Source organism: Saccopteryx leptura, chromosome 1, assembly GCF_036850995.1.
Source record: "Saccopteryx leptura isolate mSacLep1 chromosome 1, mSacLep1_pri_phased_curated, whole genome shotgun sequence".
NCBI classification, from domain to species: Eukaryota; Metazoa; Chordata; class Mammalia; order Chiroptera; family Emballonuridae; genus Saccopteryx; species Saccopteryx leptura.
The window spans coordinates 8,196,781-8,215,624 of NC_089503.1; the positions used below are offsets into that span (position 1 = coordinate 8,196,781).

Consider the following 18,844-nt stretch of genomic DNA (forward strand, 5'->3'; position numbering starts at 1 on the left):
AGCATTTCCAGGTCAACGCTTTATCCACTGCGCCACCACAGGTCAGGCCTTTTTTCCATTCTTGAGGTAGGTCCCTGATGGAATTCTATGAAGTCCATTAGGGTGCTGGAGCTAAAAGCTGGTATTTCCTGACTTCTTTTGGGCCTTATTTGCCTTTTCTGATACTTCCTTTGGCCATTATAGACCTTAAAAGCCATGCTCAGGCCCTGACTGGTTGGCTCAGTGGTAGAGTGTCAGCCTGGTGTGCAGGAGTCCCGGGTTCAATCCCTGGCCAGGGCACACAGGAGAAGCGCCCATCTGCTTCTCCACCCCTCCCCCTCTCCTTCCTCTCTGTCTCTCTCTTCCCCTCCCTCAGCCGAGGCTCCATTGGAGCAAAGTTGGCCCGGGCGCTGAGGATGGCTCTGTGGCCTCTGCCTCAGGTGCTAGAATGGCTCTGGTTGCAACAGAGTGATGCCCCAGATGGGTGGAGCATCGCCCCCTGGTGGACATGCCGGGTGGATCCCGGTCGGGCGCATGCGGGAGTCTGTCTGACTGACTCCCCATTTCCAGCTTCAGAAAAATACCAAAAAAAAAAAAAAAAAAAAAAAAAAAAAGACACGCTCAGCAGATCTCACTGAGGGGCTTGACTAAGAGCAAAATTGGGAATTCAGTGTTTAAAGAAGCCTATTAGACTGAGGAAAGAAAAGATTTGATCTGTGGTGGTAGGTGGTTGGAGACTGTGGAGGGTCTGAGTTTGATCTAGGGTGAGACTTCAGGTGGTGGAGGTTAAGGCGATGCCTAGATAGACTAGGGACTGAGAATAAAGTTGAGCCTTAGCAGAGAGGACACGATATCACTTCATAGCGAGGAAGTTAAGAAGGGTGGCGCTGTGTCTCCTTGAGGCAGGCAGGGAGGGGCTGCAGAGGAGTAGGTTATTTACATATTGTAAGAGAGGACTAGTTTTGAGATTGCATGCTGCTGAATCCTGAGCTAGTGCCTGCCTAAACAGGTATGGGCTGCTTTTGATCCCCTGGAGTAAGACAATCCAGGTAAATTGCTGGGCTGCATTAGTGTCCGGGTAAAGGCAAACAGAAAGTAAGAGTCAGGTTGTAAAGCAGGGGTCCCCAATCTTTTTACACAGGGGGCCAGTTCACTGGATCCTCAGACCGTTGGAGGGCCGGACTAAAAAAACTATGAAAATCTCTATGCACACTGCACACATCTTATTTTAAAGTAAAAAAACAAAATAGGAACAAATACAATATTTAAAATAAAGAACAAGTAAATTTTAATCAACAAACTTACCAACATTTCAATGGGAACTATGGGCTTGCTTTTGGCTAATCAGATAGTCAATGTCCGGTTCCATATTTGTCACTACTAACCGCAACAAATGATGCAAGTGTTCATCGGTTAGTCTAGATCAGGTTGGACATTTTAAATTTTTCATCCTAGAAAATGTCTGTTCGCAGACATAAGTGCTGCCAAAAATTGTTGACATTTTAAGAGTATGGTTCCTGATATTAGGATGTCTCTGATGAGAGAGAGGCATAGAAATTAGGCAAGTTGTTTGACTTGAATGCGTCTTTCAGAGAGTCACAATTCTGCAGTTCAGCCAGTTCCATTTGGTAAATTGAATCCACATTTTCAATGTCAATAGAAAATGGGTTACGGAAAAGCTGAATGTCCTGTTCATGGAGATGAAGCTCTTTAAATCTAAATTGGAACTTCTTTTGCAACTTTTCCAGTGAATCCACACATACTTCTTTTGGGAATGCAATCAAGGGTTTTTCCGCTAACAGATTTTGAGTTAAGGGGAGATGGCAGAAATTTTCCTCCTTCACTTGTTTAATAAGGAGGCCTAATTTTACTTCAAATGCTTTTACATGTGATTGCATATCACAGATGAGCTTCCCTTTTCCTTGAAGTTGCACATTGAAACTGTTGAGTAGCTCTGTTACATCTGTCAGAAAGGCGAGGTGCCATTTCCATTCTGCATCATTGAGCTCTGGTACTTCTTTGTTTTTTGAAAGCATAAAAGCTGTAATCTGTGGAAGTAAGTCATAGAAATGTCTCAAAACTCTCCCTCAACTCAGCCAACGGACTTCGGTGTAGTACAGAACATCTTCATAGGCCACATTTAGCTCAGACAGAAATTCCTGAAATTGCCTGTGGTTTAGTGCATTAGTTCTAATGAAGTTAACACAACGTACCACAATTTTCATAACAGAGTCCCACTTCAGTGATTTACTACATAACGCTTGTTGGTGGATGAGGCAGTGTATGGCTATTGGATGAGAATGGTTAAGTTTGTCCATCTCTAGGTTAATGCGAGCAATTACTCCTTTCTTAGGCCCCACCATACTAGGTGCACCATCAGTTGTCACACTGGATAGTTTAGCCCAGTCCAGCTCCAAATCCTTCACAGTTTGGGAAACCTTTTCATAGATATCCTCTCCCATAGTTGTTCCTTTGATGCTTTGCAGTGCAGCAAGCTCTTCTGTGACTTTGAAATTGTCATTCATCCGACGAATAAAAATTAGAAGCAGATGGGCGCTTCTCCTGTGTGCCCTGGCCGGGAATCGAACCCGGGACCCCTGCACGCCAGGCCAACACTCTACCACTGAGCCAACCGGCCAGGGCTGAAGCTATAATTTTAAGATGTAAAAGAGTATAAAGATTTAGATCTAGCCTGACTTGTGGTGGTGCAGTGGATAGAGCGTCAACCTGGAATGCTGAGGTTGCCGGTTCAAAACCCTGTACTTGTCTGGTCAAGGCACATATGAGAGTTGAGGCTTCCTGCTCCCCCCCCCTTCTCTCTCTCTTCTCTAAAATGAGTTGGGGTTTTTTTCCTCTTTTTTTTTTTTGTTTTTTGTATTTTTCCAAAGCTGGAAACGGGGAGGCAGTCAGACAGACTCCTGCATGTGCTCGACCAGAATCCACCCGGCACGCCCACCAGGGGGCGATGCTCTGCCCATCGGGGCGTCGCTCTGTCGCGACCAGAGCCACTCTAGCGCCTGAGGCAGAGGCCACAGAGCCATCCTTAGCGCCCGGGCCATCTTTGCTCCAGTGGAGCCTTGGCTGCAGGAGGGGAAGAGAGAGACAGAGAGGAAGGAAAGGGGGAGGGGTGGAGAAGCAGATGGGCGCTTCTCCTATGTGCCCCGGCCGGGAATCGAACCCGGGACTCCTGCATGCCAGGCCGACGCTCTACCACTGAGCCAACCGGCCAGGGCTTTTTTCCTCTTTTTTTTGTTAAAGATTTTATTTATTCATTTTAGAGAAGGGGGGAGAGAGAGGAGGGAGAGGAGCAAGAAGCATCAATTCCCATATGTGCCTTGACCAGGCAAGCCCAGGGTTTCAAACCGGTGACCTCAGCGTTCCAGGTTGACGCTTTATCCACTGCGCCACCACAAGTCAGGTTCTAAAATGAGTTTTTTAAAAAAGGATTTAGACCTACTCCAAGAAGCCTATAAACTTTTTAAAGGGATGCAGAATACTAAGAAAAACTATCCAGTTTGGAGATAAGACCAAGAGTGTAGTATGTCCTTCAAGTGTCATACTGGGCCATTATCACACAAGCCCACCCAAGGATTAATTACCCACAGGAATGTACATTTGTTTGATTTTGCTATTTACTATTAAGGATTCAGACTCTGAAATTATAAGTACATATTTCCTAGGAGAGATGAAAAACATTTAAATCCAGTAGAAAAAAATAACCTCAAAAATTATTATAAATTTTATTGCCCTGTAGATCAGTTTTGTATCTTACCTAGAAATCATTTTCTAACATTCATCTTTAAGTGCCTGTCAATATCCACGTCATCAAGATGTATTAGCACCATACAAGAGGAAATCCCCTCACTGATGAGTAATACATGTGTTCATTTGATATCTAGATACCATGTCTTTAAGATTTTGAAAATGTTACTTTGACCATGCATATGATTTTTAAAAATGTTTTTTAAGTTATGCATGTGTTTTAACATGTAGGTGTCCCTCTTGACATAGTTGGTGTTTTTTTTGTTGTTTTTTTTTTACAGAGACAAAGTCAGAGAGGGATAGATAGGGACAGACAGACAGGTATGAAGAGATGAGACGCATTAATCATTAGTTTTTCATTGTGACACCTTAGCTGCTCATTGATTGCTTTCTCATATGTGCCTTGACCATGGGGCTACAGCAGACCGAGTGACCCCTTGCTCAAGCCAGCAATCTTGGGCTCAAGCTGATGAGCTTTGCTCAAACTAGATGAGCCCATGCTCAAGCTGGCGACCTGGGTCCACCGCATCCCAGTCCAACGATCTATCCACTGCACCACTGCCTGGTCAGGCATAAGTTGGTGTCTTGAGTAGGTTTTTTCCACGTGACACTGGTAGTTCCCAGCGGGCTGGAATATTACAACATAGGGCCCCAATGTACAAATGCCGATTTGTATTCAAATGAGAACTAAAGTGTACAAAATTGTTTTAAGTGAGACCACAGCTGGGCATTGGGGTATCACCCCTTTATGTTTTAGGATGTGGGTCTGTCCGACTGTCGTGATTAACAACACTGGGCAGCAAGCATGGATGGTGAGGTCCGGCTCTAACCCTACTGCTTGGAGGGGGGAGACTTTGAGCCTCGGCCTGACCTAAAACCTATCTTCTGAGGCTGTCAGGCAGAGGCAGTAGAGGTGACCACGTTCATCATCAGTCCACCCTCTTCCAGTTCAGTTGCTGAGAGCTGGCATTGTCCCTCCACATCATTTCTCTAGCTTATTTTGCTGAGTGTCGGGCTTTACCTCTCACACGTGGGGAGGAAATGTTTTCTTCTCGGCTGCTAGCTGCCCTGGCTCATTCTAGTCTCAGGTAGAACTGGACAGTCTCCGCACTGGCTCCCTCACTCTGACTGGGACAGCTTGAGCTGACAATCCCACTCTGTGCCCCAAATTCGTGTGTAAGAGGATTTATACCAGCCCCAGCTTCCTCATGGGATTCTCAGAATGACAGATGATGGGTGTGGCAGTGCTCGGAGTGCCAGAAGCGACAGAGGGGGAACTGGTCAACATCAGGTCCTGGAAGAGCATCGGGGAGAAGACTGAAAAGCAGTTGCTCTCAGAGCCACACCTAAGGAGGGCGTGGGACGTTCCCAGGACAGCCACGGGGAATCTGTTGTCCCTTCACTTCCCTTAGTTTCTCTCATTAGGTGTCGAAGCAACTACCTGGAGCCTGTGAGCCCAGGCCTCTCCTCACCTGGGAATGCCCTTTAACTAACATGAGTCCTAATCTCCCATCTGCCTAAAACTGGCTATGGACCTGGGCCACGCCCCCCCCCCCCCCCCCGCCACTTTCCTGAGCCCCAGTTCTTCACCAGTAGCGTGCTCACACTAACTCCTCAGTGAGAAGACATGCCAAATGCAAAGTATATAGGCGGGATGATGGGGACGCTATCCCTCAACACAATGGGCCGCCACTGATCTGTACGTTTAGCTCACCACTCCTCACAATTCAGAGTTCCCCCCGACACCCAGGAAACACTCCTGTGTTGGCTGGAACCAGACGGTGTTCCAGAATCGTGTCCCCTCCAATGTCCTTCCGGTTCTAGAATCCCACTGTTATTGCAGACTGTGCATTCTAGAAGCGGAGGGGTCAACTGCTTTTTCTGGGCACTGCTGGCTCACGCAAGCACTGCTGAGTGGAGCCCATGCGGCTGCCAGGATGCGGTGGCGGGACCGGATCGCTGTGCTCTTCTTCCCACAAGGCATGATGCTCAGCATGGCTGCTCTGATGCTCTTCTTCGTCCACCTGAGCGTCTTTACCAGCGACGTGCGTAACTTCTGCTTCACCCACCAGTACGACCAGATGAGTTTCCGCTACACAATTGTTCTGACGGTAGGCTGGGGCTGGGGCTCAGGGGCTGGTTGGGGGAGGCCCAACCCCACTGTTGTGTCAGGGGCCACTCTCCCACTAGATGGGGCCTACAGTTCTCCCAGGTGATCGGCATCTGCTGGGCTGCCATGGGGTCCCTCTACGCTGAGATGACAGACGATACATTTCTTCGGTGCTTTTCCCAGACCACCCTGAGTGAGTGGGGGAATGGGAAGCTTTGGAACCCTTAGAAGTGGCAAGGAGTGGGCAGGGAAGGCTGATGGGGGCTCTCTCCTCTGCTCAGTGTTCAACGGAGCCATGTTCTTCAACCGCCTGTCCCTGGAGTTTCTGGCCATGCAGTACCGGGAGGAGAACCACTGAGGCTTGGGGATCAGACTGAGAAGTGGGAAGGAAAAGGAGGCTTTGGGTATTTTAATAAAGTCTTCCATTTATTTCCACCTGTCAGCTCCCTCATAGGTTGGAGGTGGAAAGCCAGAGACCCAGGGGAAGCAGGTCAAGACAAACAGTTGATCTGCAAGAAACCCCAGGCCCAGCCTGCAGCCACTCTGGTGGACTTGGCTTTGGGCCTGGAATCTTAGTGTTTCGGGCTTGAAGGAAAGGAGCAGAGAAGGGCCCTCAGACCTCCCCACCTCCACTCCTCGGGCCCCCAGGTCTTAGGCTAGCCCAGCCGCAGCAAGGGCTCAGGAGGGACCCACACGGATGTGAGGGTTCATGAGTGGGTCCAGATTGGGGTCACTGTCCGCTGAAGCCCGGCCCAGACGAGACATGAGGGCAAGGAGGGCCAGGAAGCCCAGCAGCCCCAGCAGCAGCAGCAGCCCTGCCCGCTGGAGCAAGGTCAGTGGCCGCTTACGAGACCTGTCCCGGCTCCTGGGGGGATGAGGGAAAGTCCGATCAGATGGCCCCCAGGGCCTGGAGAGGAGCCCTGGTCCTGACACTGGTCTGGCCCCAGCACCACCCCCTGAGCCTCACTTCCTCAGGTGTGCCCCAGGGATGGTCACCCCTGCACCTGCCTACTGCACAGGTGACTGCAGCTCGAACCAGCAGAGGCAATGACTGGGCTCTGGAGACTAAAACGTGTCAGGCACGGGAACAGTCACAAAGCTCGGGCGGTGGTGAACAGGAAGGGGCCTCAAAGAGCCCAAGTGCAAACCTCACAGCTAACAGCTGAGAGGACAGACCCAGGACTTCCACTGTCCAACTGAGGCCTCTCTACGCAGCCCTAACACCTGGGTACCCAGCTCAAACCCCTTCTGTCATAAAATCATTGTGCCTGGGGCCTCTGGCTCTTATTTCCCTCCCTCCCCACTCCGGCCATCCCGCCCCACTGGCCCTGTGTACCTGAGCAGCTGGGCCAGCCAGCCCAGGGCAGGCCGGCGACGATACTTGTCATCATCGCAATCCCCGTGGGAGTCTGGTGCCTGGTCACCATCCCGTGTGTCATAAACCTTCCTTGGGGCCGAGGCTGTAGGAGCAGAGCCACCAGAATCCACAGGCTCAGGGGAACTGGTCCATAGCAGGGGGAGTGGGGAGGGTAGGAGAGCCCTGCCCTCCTCAGCCTGATCTGGTACCTCAGAATTGTGGGGCAGTAATATCTGTGGTTAGAACGAGGAAGGGTTCCCTGGGTGGGTCTCTGGAGGCCTGAGCTCCCTCCACGCAAACCACCCCAACCCCTTCTATCCTCTCTTGTGGGGCAGTCCCCTGGCTCACCATGGGTCAAGGTCTCGGGACTTCCCACGTGGATCACTGTGTGCTGCTCAGGCCGGCCTGGGGAAGCGGGGGGCCGGGGGACTTGGTTGTAGAAGGCTGGGGCAGTAGAAGCAATGGCCATCTCTTCTTGTTCAGGGGTGCCACTGACTACAACAGGAAAACAGGTGTCAGCAGAGCAGGGAGGCAAGGGCCCCAACAGCAGGTGGAGACGGCCACTCACCATTAAAGCTGGACCAGTCAGAGAAGTCGGAAGTGTTGAGGGGCTCAGGCTCCGGGCTCACCACCTCATCGATCTGGAGGAAGGAACCCGTGTCACCAGCCTGCCCAGTGCTGTCCTAACCCACTTATTTAGCTCAGGTGGGACCCAAGGCAGACGGACAGACAGAGGGACTCTCACCAGAGGAAGGCCCAGTCCTGCCCGGGCCCAGTTGACTGTGGTCAGCTTCTCTCTCAGCACAGAGGCCACAGGGCCAACCAGATTGCTTGGGGGAAAGACGGGGCCACTGCAGCTGGGACACTGGTAGCCTGCAGGTGCTGTATTTCGGGGTAGCTGGGCAGCACGTTCATTGAGGCAGGCCCAGTGGAAGAGATCTTAGGGCCCATGAAATAGCAGAGAAGAGGCATGAGGTTGAAGACATTTTGGATCCCAACCTCAGCGGCAGCCCCCACCCCACTGCAGGGAGATATGCACATATGCATGTAATCCCAGAGCCTTCTCTTTCCCATCCTTACCCTCCTAGGCCATTTCATCATGCTCCCGAAGCCTTCAGCCTTATTGGCTAGCACCATCTCACTAAGTCAAAACAGATGCTACAAAGCTCCCAGCCCACTACCGGGTGCGTGTGGGTGGGAAGAAAATGCCACAAGCTTCCCGGCCTACCAGCTAATCAAGCACGATTTCAGAAAACACACAGGCACACATATATGCTTGTATACAACCATAGGCACACATATACATGTGCTTATATACACAATCAAACACAAATGTCACCCTGTATCTATACTTACAGACACACCAGCTCACACATACACAATCACTTGTTCGCTAACACTTGAGCACCCTCGCCCACATTCTCCTGCAACCCCACAACACACATTTACCAACTCACCCACAAGAACTAATGTAAAGACACAACATATACCACATTCCTGCAAAAACATCCACTCTCACACTAAAAACACGTACATGGAGCCTACTCTTCTGCCCCAGCTCCTTCACAAAGTGGAACTAAGTACGGTCCTTAGACCAGAGCCAGGTCGAGGTCATGCCATGTGTCTGCTGGGTTCTTTCAGCAGACTTTACTGTGGGAAACTCATTTCCTCTTTGTTCAATCTTGGAATTAGTAATGAATCCTGAATGCCTGGAAGCCCCATGCTTTCAGCTCATGGCTGGTCACAGCCATAAACACACCCTCAAGTCTGACTGGCTCTTACTTAACTCTCAAGAGTGGAGGGAGGAAACTAGGAGATTTAATTTTTAGGGAAAGACACTGAGGCCCAGAAAGGGAAAATGACTTGAATGAGCTCACAAGCAAGTGGGTAATCCAGCAAAACTAGGAACTGGAGCTCCAGCCTCACTGGCCCAGTGGTCGGCAAACTGCGGCTCATGAGCCACATGCGGCTCTTTAGCCCCTTGAGTGTGGCTCTTCCACAAAATACCACGTGCGGACGCTACCTAGATAAGAAATGCACCTACCTATATAGTTTAAGTTTAAAAAATTTGGCTCTCAAAAGAAATTTCAATCGTTGTACTGTTTACATTTGGCTCTGTTGACTAATGAGTTTGCCGACCACTGGGCTAAGCAGTCTTGTGGGAGACTGCAAGCTGACAGGGTCCTTGCAGTTTAGATTTGTGGGGGACAGAGTTGTGGGGAACTGGTAGTAAGCTGACAGGGTCCTTGCTCCCCATCCCCCCCACCTCTCTTGGTTAAAAGGCTAAAGGCTAAGCTCTTCCCCACAACCTCTGACTGTTTAAGTTGGGGAAGGCATGCCTTCCCCACACCTCCACATTAGCTGTAATGCTGATGGTTTCTACTCGTCCTGTCCCTCATGTCACTCAGAGACTGGAGGTAGTTTTCTTATTACCTTTTGTTTTGTGAAGTTAAGATGTTATTTATGGTGGAGGCTTTTTGGGCTCTGGGGAGAATTCTTGGTTTGCCTCTGAATGTGACTTTGTATCAGAGCTCTCTTTAGTTTGCTAATGGCTTTGCTCTCTACCCTATAAATAAAGCGTTTTGAGGGTGGAGACTCACTCTTGCAAGCCATCAGCTTCGCAATGGGTCCTACCGATCCCATCCTTTTTCTTTCTGTGTTTATTTTCTAATCCTCCACCGTTCCCACACGAGACCCACAAATTACAAGTCACGCTAGTTCATGATACGGTCTCACTGTCCTCTGGCTTAGGGAGGGCCTGGAAACCAGTCACCCAGCTGGGCCTGTCTTGATCCCTCCCAAGGTGCCCAGGCCTCACCATAACAGACAAGGCGGGTCGTCTCCCGGGCGGCCAGGGGTGTGTTGCACAGGCGGCAATTGGAGCTGTAGTCGCTATCTTGGAGCCACTGCAGGTAAGACTGTACAATACACTGGAGCAGGAAAGACAGGTCATAATGGGAGCAGGGGCTCCAAAGCCCAGTTCCCTATGGCCCAACTGCCTCTTTGGCTCTCATCACAGAGGAGACTTTTCCTTTCATTTGTTCAATCAATAAGCATTTATTGAGCATATACTGTGTGCCAGACTCTGTCTTAAGGGCTGGGGATATAGCAGTAAACCAAATAAACCAAGTCATTGCCCTCGTGTAGATTGCAATCTAGTACCAGGCCCTCCTTCTTGAATTTGAAGGAAGCCAAGCCAACGCTACCCGCCCTCCCAGTGCCCTGGCTCAGCCTCTCCCCTAAAGGCCCCACCTTGGCGTGATTGGCTACCAGGCAGTGCTCGCAGACGTTGACCCGGTGTTCAAAGCAGAATAGGTTGGTCACCTTCCTCTTGGGGCACTTGCAAAGCCCCATAGTCGACCCTGGAGAAAAAGCCTGAGTTGGCAGGGAGTCAGGTTCCGTAGGCAGCCTCTAGGAACTCATCAGGCCAGTTCGCTTCTAATGCCCCGTACATTCCGGTATTAGCGCAAACCCCTAATAGCTGCCCACCGCTTTCTTCACTCCGGACCACGCCCTGCATAAATCCCGCCTCCGAAGACCCCCTAATTCCTCCTGGATCGTGTCCTACCCGGGGCCAAGCTCAACCAGCAGCATCTCACCGAAACTACTGGCCCCGTCCCCGCCCCCCGGGGGGGGGCATTATGAGTCCGACCACTTCAAGCCCCGCCCATACCTCCTCCACAGACCCTACACTCGGTGTTAAGGATGCACTGCCGCACCGGTCCCGCCGAGCGGGTGCGCTGGTGAGAACGGTACACGCCGCCCTCCGCCGCCCTCCGCCGCCCTCCCGCTCAGCTCTTTCCAGTTCTGGCCGCTCCGATTATCCCTCCGCTGCCACGTCTCTTCCGGGTGCGGCGCGTGCTGATGACGCAAGCACCACTGGCGTGCTATTCGTGGAGATGAGTGAAGAGAGGGAGCGACCATCTACACCCTCCTGCCTTACGTCACTTCCGCTTCCGCACAGTCAGGGCGGGTAATTCGAACATTTCTAAGTCGGAAAAGCCCACAAGCACCCACGGCAGCGGCGCGGCGAGGGTCAAGAATAAGGCTAGATATGTCCGAGAGGCGAACGCGGTCCAGTGGGGACCCCCAGCGCTCCGGTGAGCGGAAGGCGCGCGGGAGAGATGGGGCCGAGCCGTTTGAGGGATGCAGTCCCGTGAGGAAGGCTCTGCTCCTGCTTCCTTAAGAGGGTCTGCCCACGGCTCACCCCGACTCAGGAAGGCGCCCCCAACGGGCCTATTTGGCAACCTTCTGCCGCTCTCTCCAGAACCTGTTCTCCAGACCCTGAGCTCTAGAGTCCTCCCCCACCTCCTGACTTTTTTTTTTTTTTTTTTTACGGGGACAGAGAGAGAGTCAGAGAGAGGGATAGACAGAGACAGACAGACAGGAACGGAGAGAGATGAGAAGCATCAATCATCAGTTTTTTATTGCAACATCTTAGTTGTTCATTGATTGCTTTCTCATTTGTGCCTTGACCGCCGGCCTTCAGCAGACTGAGTAATCCCTTGCTCAAGCCAGCGACCTTGGGTCCAAGCTGGTGAGCTTTTTGCTCAAGCCAGATGAGCCCGTGCTCAGGCTGGCGACCTCGGGGTCTCGAACCTGGGTCCTTCCACATCCCAGTCCAATGCTCTATCCACTGCTCCACCGCCTGGTCAGGCCTAACTTTTTTTTTTTTCCAGGGCCCATGGCCCCATCTACTCAGGCTCTGCGGAGATCCCAACGGAAATCAGGCTCTGATCTCCCCAACACCCTCCCTGAAATCTGGCCGAAGGTGAGCCCGGGGTTCCTCAGTGACTGCCCGGAAGGCCCCTGGACTAATATGGAACTCATGCTTACCCCTATTCTCCAGGCACCCCATGCGGCTCCAATCCGAAAGCCCATCGTCTTGAAGAAGATAGTGGCCCATACTGTAAAGGTGAAGGCTGAGGGAGGGGGTTGTGGGTGGGGAGCAAAATTGGGGGCTGTTTGTGATCAATTTGTGTTGTATCCACAGATCCCATCTGTCCACTCGCCTCGAAGGAGCCCTAGGGTGAGTTCATTTTCATCTACTTTGGTGAGGGGAATCCAGAACACTGTAGAGCTGGGATGAGGCCTAATGTCTACTCACCTCTGCTCAGGGAGCTGTTCTGCAATTATTTTGAAAGTTTGTTGGCCCTGGCCGGTTGGCTCAGTGGTAGAGCATCACCTGGTGTGTGGATGTCCCAGGTTTGATTCTGGGCCAGGGCACACAGGAGAAGCAGCCATCTCTCTCTCTCTTTCTTCCCCACCCTCAGCCATGGCTCGTTTGGAGCAAGTTGGCCCCAGGCGCTGAGGTTGGCTCCATGGCCTCGCCTCAGGCACTGAGCAACGGAGAAAAGGCCCCAGATGGGCAGAGCATGGCCTTGCCTGTGGATCCCAGTTTGGCACATGTGGGATTCTATCTCTCTGCCTCCCTGGCTTCTCACCTAAGAAAAAAAACAAAGTTTGTCTTTCAACATATGCCTGCATTACTTGCTTGTAGATTTACTAGCTCTTGATGCCCTGGTATTCTCTACCATTTTCTTTAAAAAGTTTAACTGAGTCCCACCTATTTTTTTTTCTTTTTACTCCATCTTGTCCTTGTTTTTATTTATGGTTGTTGTAAGATGAATGTTTTTATGGTCTTAGCAGAAGCCAGGATGTTTCATTAAAATCTGTGCCTGAAGATATAATGGATGAGAAATGCTAACTTCTGAGGAGCTCATGGGACTTACAGTTAAGTGGGAAGAAAGTCAAATGAACACATGATAACACTGTATGACAACGACTGCAGTATGGAAAGAACTAGATGCTACGAAGCACCTAACCCAGACCAGATGGCTCAGGATCGTTTCACAGAAGAGAAGTTTTTGTTTTGTTTTGTTTTTTTAAAGATTTTATTTATTCATTATAGAGAGGAGAGAGAGAGAGAGAAAAGGGGGGGAGGAGCAGGAAGCATCAACTCCCATAGGTGCCTTGACCAGGCAAGCCCAGGGTTTTGAACCGGCAACCTCAGTGTTTCCAGGTTAACGCTTTATCCACTGCGCCACCACAGGTCAGGCCTGAAGAGAAGTTTTAACTGAATCTACTGTCTTCATTTGACCTTAGAAAGCTGAGGAGCAATTAAATCTTTAATCTTTACAGATTAGTAAGAGTATAACAGGCAAAGGAAGCTGTATTTGCAGAGACTTGTTCCACACACATGAAGAAATCATAAGGTTTAGGGAGCATCAGCTTGTTTGGTGTGTCTGCAGCAGACTTTGTCAGGGCAGGGAGCGTGCTAAGCCAGAACAAGTCTCATTAAGGCATGAAGGCCATGCCCAGGAGCCTGGGTTTCTTGTCCTTGGCTCTCTTGGCAGCTTTTGGAGAGTTTTTTTTTGTTGTTGTTTTTTAAAGATTTTATTTATTCATTATAGAGAGGGGAGAGAGAGAGAAGAAAGGGAGAAACTGGAAGCATCAACTCCCATATGTGCCTTGACCAGGCAAGCCCAGGTTTTGAACCGGCAACCTCAGTTTTTTCAGATTGATGCTTTATCCACTGCGCCACCACAGGTCAGGCTTTTTGGAGAGTTTTAAGCAAGGCAGTGACTGATTTAAACGTGGGGTTTTTGTTTGTTTTTCAGTTTTTTCCATTGATTTGCAAGAGAGAGAAGCAGTAATTTGTTAACTCCATTTAGTTGTGCACTCAGTTGGTTGCATCTCATATGTGCTCTAACTGGGGATCGAACCTGCAACCTTGATGAGCTGGGCTGACACTCTACCCATTGAGCCACCTGGCCCGGGTCACTTGGGTGTTTTACAAAGCTCCCTTTTGGAGCTGGGTAGAGAATGAGCTGGGAAAAGCTGCCGGGAATTCCAAGACCAGGTAGGAAGACTTGACAGGAATCCTGAAGTGAAATGGCGGAGGGCCTGAAATAACATACTGCAAAGTAATGCTTCCCTTGGCTCACGACATGACTATCTCATCACACAGGACTGAGCTCCATGGATCCCTCCTCCCAGAAGCCTTCCCTGACCATCCCTACCTACCCTTACTGTCATTTTCTTAATGTAGCTCTCCTCAGGTCTTATTAATAGAGTATTTGTGTGCATGTTTGTTGTCTTTCTCTCCCAAAGTGCCTTGAGGGCAGGGACTTCCACCTCCCCCATGGTAGCCATTCATCCTAATTGGGTGAGGAATAGATTTATGAGACATTAAACAGAAGAGGCTGCGAGGAGTTGGATGACTGCGTTTTTTTTAGAGAGAAAGGAAGGGAGAGAGACAGACAGAGAGAAACAATCTGTTCCTGTATGTGCCCTGACCGAGGATGGAACCTGCAATCTCTGTGCTTCAGGACGGTGCTCTAACAAACTGAGCTATTGACCGGGGCAGAAAAAGATTTTAGTTTTAAAATGAAAGTTCCACGGAGAGAAGGGTTTTCTTTTCTTTTTCTTTTTCTTTTTTTTTTTTGTATTTTTCCGAAGCTGGAAACGGGGAGGCAGTCAGACAGACTCCCGCATGTGCCCAACCGGGATCCACCCGGCATGCCCACCAGGGGACGATGCTCTGCCCATCTTGGGGCATCGCTCTGCCGCAATCAGAGCCATTCTAGCGCCTGAGGCAGAGGCCACAGAGCCATCCCCAGCACCTGAGCCATCTTTGCTCCAGTGGAGCCTTGGCTGCGGGAGGGGAAGAGAGAGACAGAGAGGAAGGAGAGGGGGAGGGGTGGAGAAGCAGATGGGCGCCTCTCCTGTGTGCCCTGGCTGGGAATCGAACCCGAGACTCCTGCACACCAGGCCAACACTCTACCACTGAACCAACCGGCCAGGGCCGGGTTTTCTTTTTTTTTTTTTCTTCAGGTTTTCTTTGTTTTTTTTCTTCTGTGATCCCAGTGCTTAGAACAGTGCCTGCAGCAGGCAGGTGACCATAAGTACTCATTGACCTGATGGACATTTTAGGAAAATCATTGCCAATTGTGACAAATTGACCACAGAGGGCACAGATGAAAGCTGGAAGAGCAGTTAGAAGGTTATTGGACTAGTCTAGATGATGGGTAATGGGCTTGCATCAGAGGCAGCTAGAGTCCAGGCATTTCGGAGACAGAGCTGGCAGCACCTGCTGGTGACAAGTCACAAAAGCAGACTCTTCAGAAGCAATGGCCAGTCCTTTTCTTCCCTTTCTCTTGTCTGTTTCAGGGTCTGATTTTTTTGTCTGACCTGTCTCTTCTTTTCCTTTTAAAAATGTTTGTCCTGGGGCTCTTTCCTTCTACCCTAAGTCTCAGGTCCTTCTGGAAGGAAGGAAGACAGCTAATAACAGGAAGGCATTCTCTCTTCTCTCCTGGTACAGCTTGCTTTTGTTTTGGAGAAAGAAAACAGCCCTCTCATCAAGGAGCCTACTAGGGAGGACCTCTTCAAAACACACAGTGTCCCTGTCACACCCACCACCACTCCTGTGCAATATGACCCAAATGTTGAGTCAAGCTCCAAGGAAGACCTGGACGCAAGAGATTTGGAAATGTCCAAGAAAGTCAGGCGATCCTACAGCCGGCTGGATACCCTTCGCTGTGCCTCTACCTCCACCCCGGGCCGCCCCTCCTTTGGCTTTGAGGAGCTGCTGGGGACAGAAGACCTTGCTGGAGTCTCACCTGTGGTGTGTTCAAAGTTAACTGAGGCCCCCAGGGTCCCTTTGAATCCCTGGGCCCCAGACATGACTCTCCCTGGAATCTCCCCACCAGTGAAAGAGAAAAGAAAGAAGAGGAAGGTGCCGGAGATCTTGGTGAGTGAGGAGCAGGGGCCTTCCTCTGCTGTCATACAGACACTGGGAGACAAGCTGGGACACATGCTGGGCTGGGGCTCAGCTCTGGCTGTTTGGGGAAAAGAGTGCCTTCAGGGCATGGGTAGGCATGCTCCGGCCCACATGCCCCCCTCTCCACTCACCTGTCCTCCATTTCTCTTCCCCTAGAAATCCGAGCTGGATGAGTGGGCTGCGGCCATGAATGCTGAGTTTGAAGCTGCTGAGCAATTTGATCTCCTGGTTGAATGAGATGAAACTGGGGTGCATCTAGCCAGACTCTCCTCTTCCCCTTGTACATAGCCCCGTCTTCCTGTGGAAAAGACACTTGGGTCCCCTTCCTTGGCCCTGTTACCTCTGCACGTGCCATTGCTGTACATGAGGTCTGTCCTCTGAGTGTTTAGGCGGGGCAGCAGCTATTCCAGCTCTAAGAGGTGGGGCTCGCCTCCTGGGTGTCTTGGCCCGACTCAGTGACCCCACCTCCTGCAGCGTCCTGGCCAGTTTCCAGTTGGTGCCACAGACCAGGGAGGAGGAGTTGCTGGCCCAGCCAGAGAAGGTTACAGGGCTGGGGGTTGTGTGTGAGAGCGTCCCTGCTGTCATTGGCAGTGGCTGCTCGGTGCCAGCCCCGGCAGAAACGCACTGACGGCCCAGCAGCCTCAGGCTTTCTCCCGAGCTGCCTTAGGTTTGTGGCTCGGTTCTATGTAAAAAGGCTGAGTCCATCCAGGGGAGAATTCGTGGAGTGGGGGCAGTTCTATGAGGAAGTAGCTGGATGCTCAGCTGGTATAGTCAGGTTTTGAAAGGAGGGTGGGAAGCCTCAGTTGGTCTCAGATCTTAGGCGTTTACTCCTTAGAATCTGTGTTTTATAGTTCTGTTTTGCTGTTGGGATGTTTGGTTAAATGCCAGATGGATGGGGTAAAGGGTTCATTTGTGGGTGTGGCTCCAGGTGTTTCAGGCTGCAGCCTCCACGGACCCTGAGGCTCAGGGCATCTGGCCTGGACACCTGTACAGGGCTGCAAGGGGCCCACGGCAGGAGGCATCCCTTGTCACGCACACCTGATTCTTACACACTGAAGTGCACAGTCTGCTCAGCTCTGAAACCAAAACTTCCAGGTTGCACAGCCCTAGCCCCACTAGCATTGTACGGCTACGCTTGTAAAGTTCACCTTCTAGGAAACGTCTTACGTCCCAGAAGGGGCAGGAGTTGACAGCAGGTTTTTTTCTCTTTTTTTATATTCACTTTTAGAGAGGAGAGTGAGAGAGAGAAAGAAGGGGGGGGGGGAGCAGGAACAACAACTCCCACGTTGTGCCTTGACCAGGCAAACCCAGGCTTCCGAACCAGAGGCCTCAGTGTTCCAGGTCGATGCTCTATCCACTGCACCACCACAGGTCAGGCATGTTGACAGCAATTTTAACCTTTAGCTGCCTTAGTGTTCTCTCACTTAAGGGCACTGCCTAATGCAGGTGCTAGGAGTTTAGCTGGGGGTGGGGGGCGCAGTAGGATCATGTCATTGTCTTCAGGGAACTCTGTCCCTCATTTTTCTTTTCTCAATGCTGGTAAAAGGTGTGCTTTCAAAGGCTGCCCAACCACAACTTCCACCGTTCCCCAGGTCATTGAACCTTTGCACATACGTATACGGATCTATGGAAGTAGGGGAGTGTCAGAGAAGATGAGCGCTTGGTCAGGTTACGTGAAACAGCTCAGGCCCGGTGGGCGCTAATTAGACTCTACAAGGCTCAGGAGTCCCAGCCTACCTGTGTATCGCTTTGTGCTTTGCAAGCAAGCCCTTTTGTCAGGGTTGACCAAATGCCCTTGAGCTGGACCACATGTCAAGAATTCTGTCAAGAATTCTTGTCCCCACCGGCTGATGGGGCAGGACTCCTGTGCAATGTCTTAGTCCTGCAGAATCAGGAGTAGCCAGATGACGTTGAGTTGATGTCACGACTGCAAGCCTCTCGGTGTTCCTGAAAAAACTAAGACTGTGGAGTTTAAGGGAAAATTGGGGTTTATTATTTTTTGAAAATAAACCTGATTAAAGAGTTTCTGTCTGTTTGGAGGTTGTGTTTCTTTCATTGGATCAAAGGCAGAGCTGAGGGTGTGAGGCCCAGGAAGCTAAGCCCTCTTTGGGCTGTATCATGGGGTTGTCCTTTTTACAGGGGCCTCAGTACCCTGTGGTAGATCAGTGTCTCCCCCGCCCCCCCATGTCTCTGTTGAGTGGCTCACACCTGTTCCTCGGGGAGCACCACCCCCTGCTGTCCTAGGAGGAAGGAAGTCGGGTCTGGGGTGAGGCTGCTCGTTGCTTCATGCTCTGCCTGGGAACAGACCTCCTCCCGTCCCATCCTGAGTGGAGCCCCTGCTTCCCGGTCCCTGTTGGGCTCCTCACACTGGCCCAGCCCGGGTGCTCTGCAGTAGTGGGTGCAGAAGCCCCTGGGAAGTTAGTCAAAGATGCAGATACCCATGCAACTCGATGTGGGTGGCACAAACCGGTCTCCCTTCAGGTCTCTTCCTCTTTTAATTTTTTTTTAATTCATTTTAGGGAAGAGAGAGAAAAGGAGAGACAGAGAGGGAGAGAGAGAGGAGAGAGAGACAGAGAAGGTGGGGAGAAGCTAGAAGCATCAACTCCCATATGTGCCTTGACTAGGCAAGCCCAGGGTTTCAAACCGGCGACCTCAGCATTTCCAGGTCGACGCTTATCCATTGCCCCACCACAAGTCAGGCAGGTCTCTTCCTCTTGAAACCTGTTCTTGCCTATAGACCAAACAAAGTAAGGCTTTTAACTTCCCCACAGCCTCCACAAAGCTTCCTACTTCTGCTCCTCCCTCGCCCAGAGGGAAGCAGGCCCCTCTCCAAGGCCAGGCTTTCCACTTTGGC

General features: G+C 50.9%; 3 protein-coding genes across 5 annotated transcripts; 2 read left to right on the forward strand and 1 right to left on the reverse strand.

Moving 5' to 3' along the window:
- Positions 1–3,584: 3,584 nt before the first annotated feature.
- On the forward strand, positions 3,585–6,209 carry TMEM262 (transmembrane protein 262). Its single transcript, XM_066346659.1, has 3 exons — positions 3,585–5,852; positions 5,945–6,044; positions 6,133–6,209. The coding sequence occupies exons 1-3, from the start codon at positions 5,679–5,681 to the stop codon at positions 6,207–6,209; spliced, it is 351 nt and encodes a 116-aa protein (XP_066202756.1). The 5' UTR covers positions 3,585–5,678.
- A 47-nt stretch (positions 6,210–6,256) lies between these two features.
- Positions 6,257–11,063, reverse strand: ZFPL1 (zinc finger protein like 1). 2 transcript variants are annotated; one of them, XM_066346528.1, is made up of 9 exons: positions 10,882–11,063; positions 10,461–10,570; positions 10,027–10,138; positions 7,954–8,147; positions 7,777–7,849; positions 7,557–7,703; positions 7,188–7,311; positions 6,856–6,916; positions 6,559–6,716 (listed from the first exon to the last, which is right to left on the reverse strand). In XM_066346528.1, exons 2-9 carry the CDS (start codon positions 10,560–10,562, stop codon positions 6,696–6,698), a joined length of 834 nt encoding a protein of 277 aa, XP_066202625.1. In that variant the 5' UTR covers positions 10,563–10,570; positions 10,882–11,063; the 3' UTR covers positions 6,559–6,695. The 2 variants fall into 2 exon arrangements, with proteins under 2 accessions (XP_066202590.1, XP_066202625.1); XM_066346493.1 differs by lacking the exon at positions 6,856–6,916 and having other exon boundaries at positions 6,257–6,716.
- A 130-nt stretch (positions 11,064–11,193) lies between these two features.
- Positions 11,194–17,954, forward strand: CDCA5 (cell division cycle associated 5). 2 transcript variants are annotated; one of them, XM_066357944.1, is made up of 6 exons: positions 11,194–11,308; positions 11,888–11,979; positions 12,058–12,123; positions 12,202–12,237; positions 15,532–15,960; positions 16,147–17,954. In XM_066357944.1, the coding sequence occupies exons 1-6, from the start codon at positions 11,263–11,265 to the stop codon at positions 16,225–16,227; spliced, it is 750 nt and encodes a 249-aa protein (XP_066214041.1). In that variant the 5' UTR covers positions 11,194–11,262; the 3' UTR covers positions 16,228–17,954. The 2 variants fall into 2 exon arrangements, with proteins under 2 accessions (XP_066214041.1, XP_066214031.1); XM_066357934.1 differs by having other exon boundaries at positions 12,058–12,237.
- The last annotated feature ends 890 nt before the right edge of the window (positions 17,955–18,844 follow it).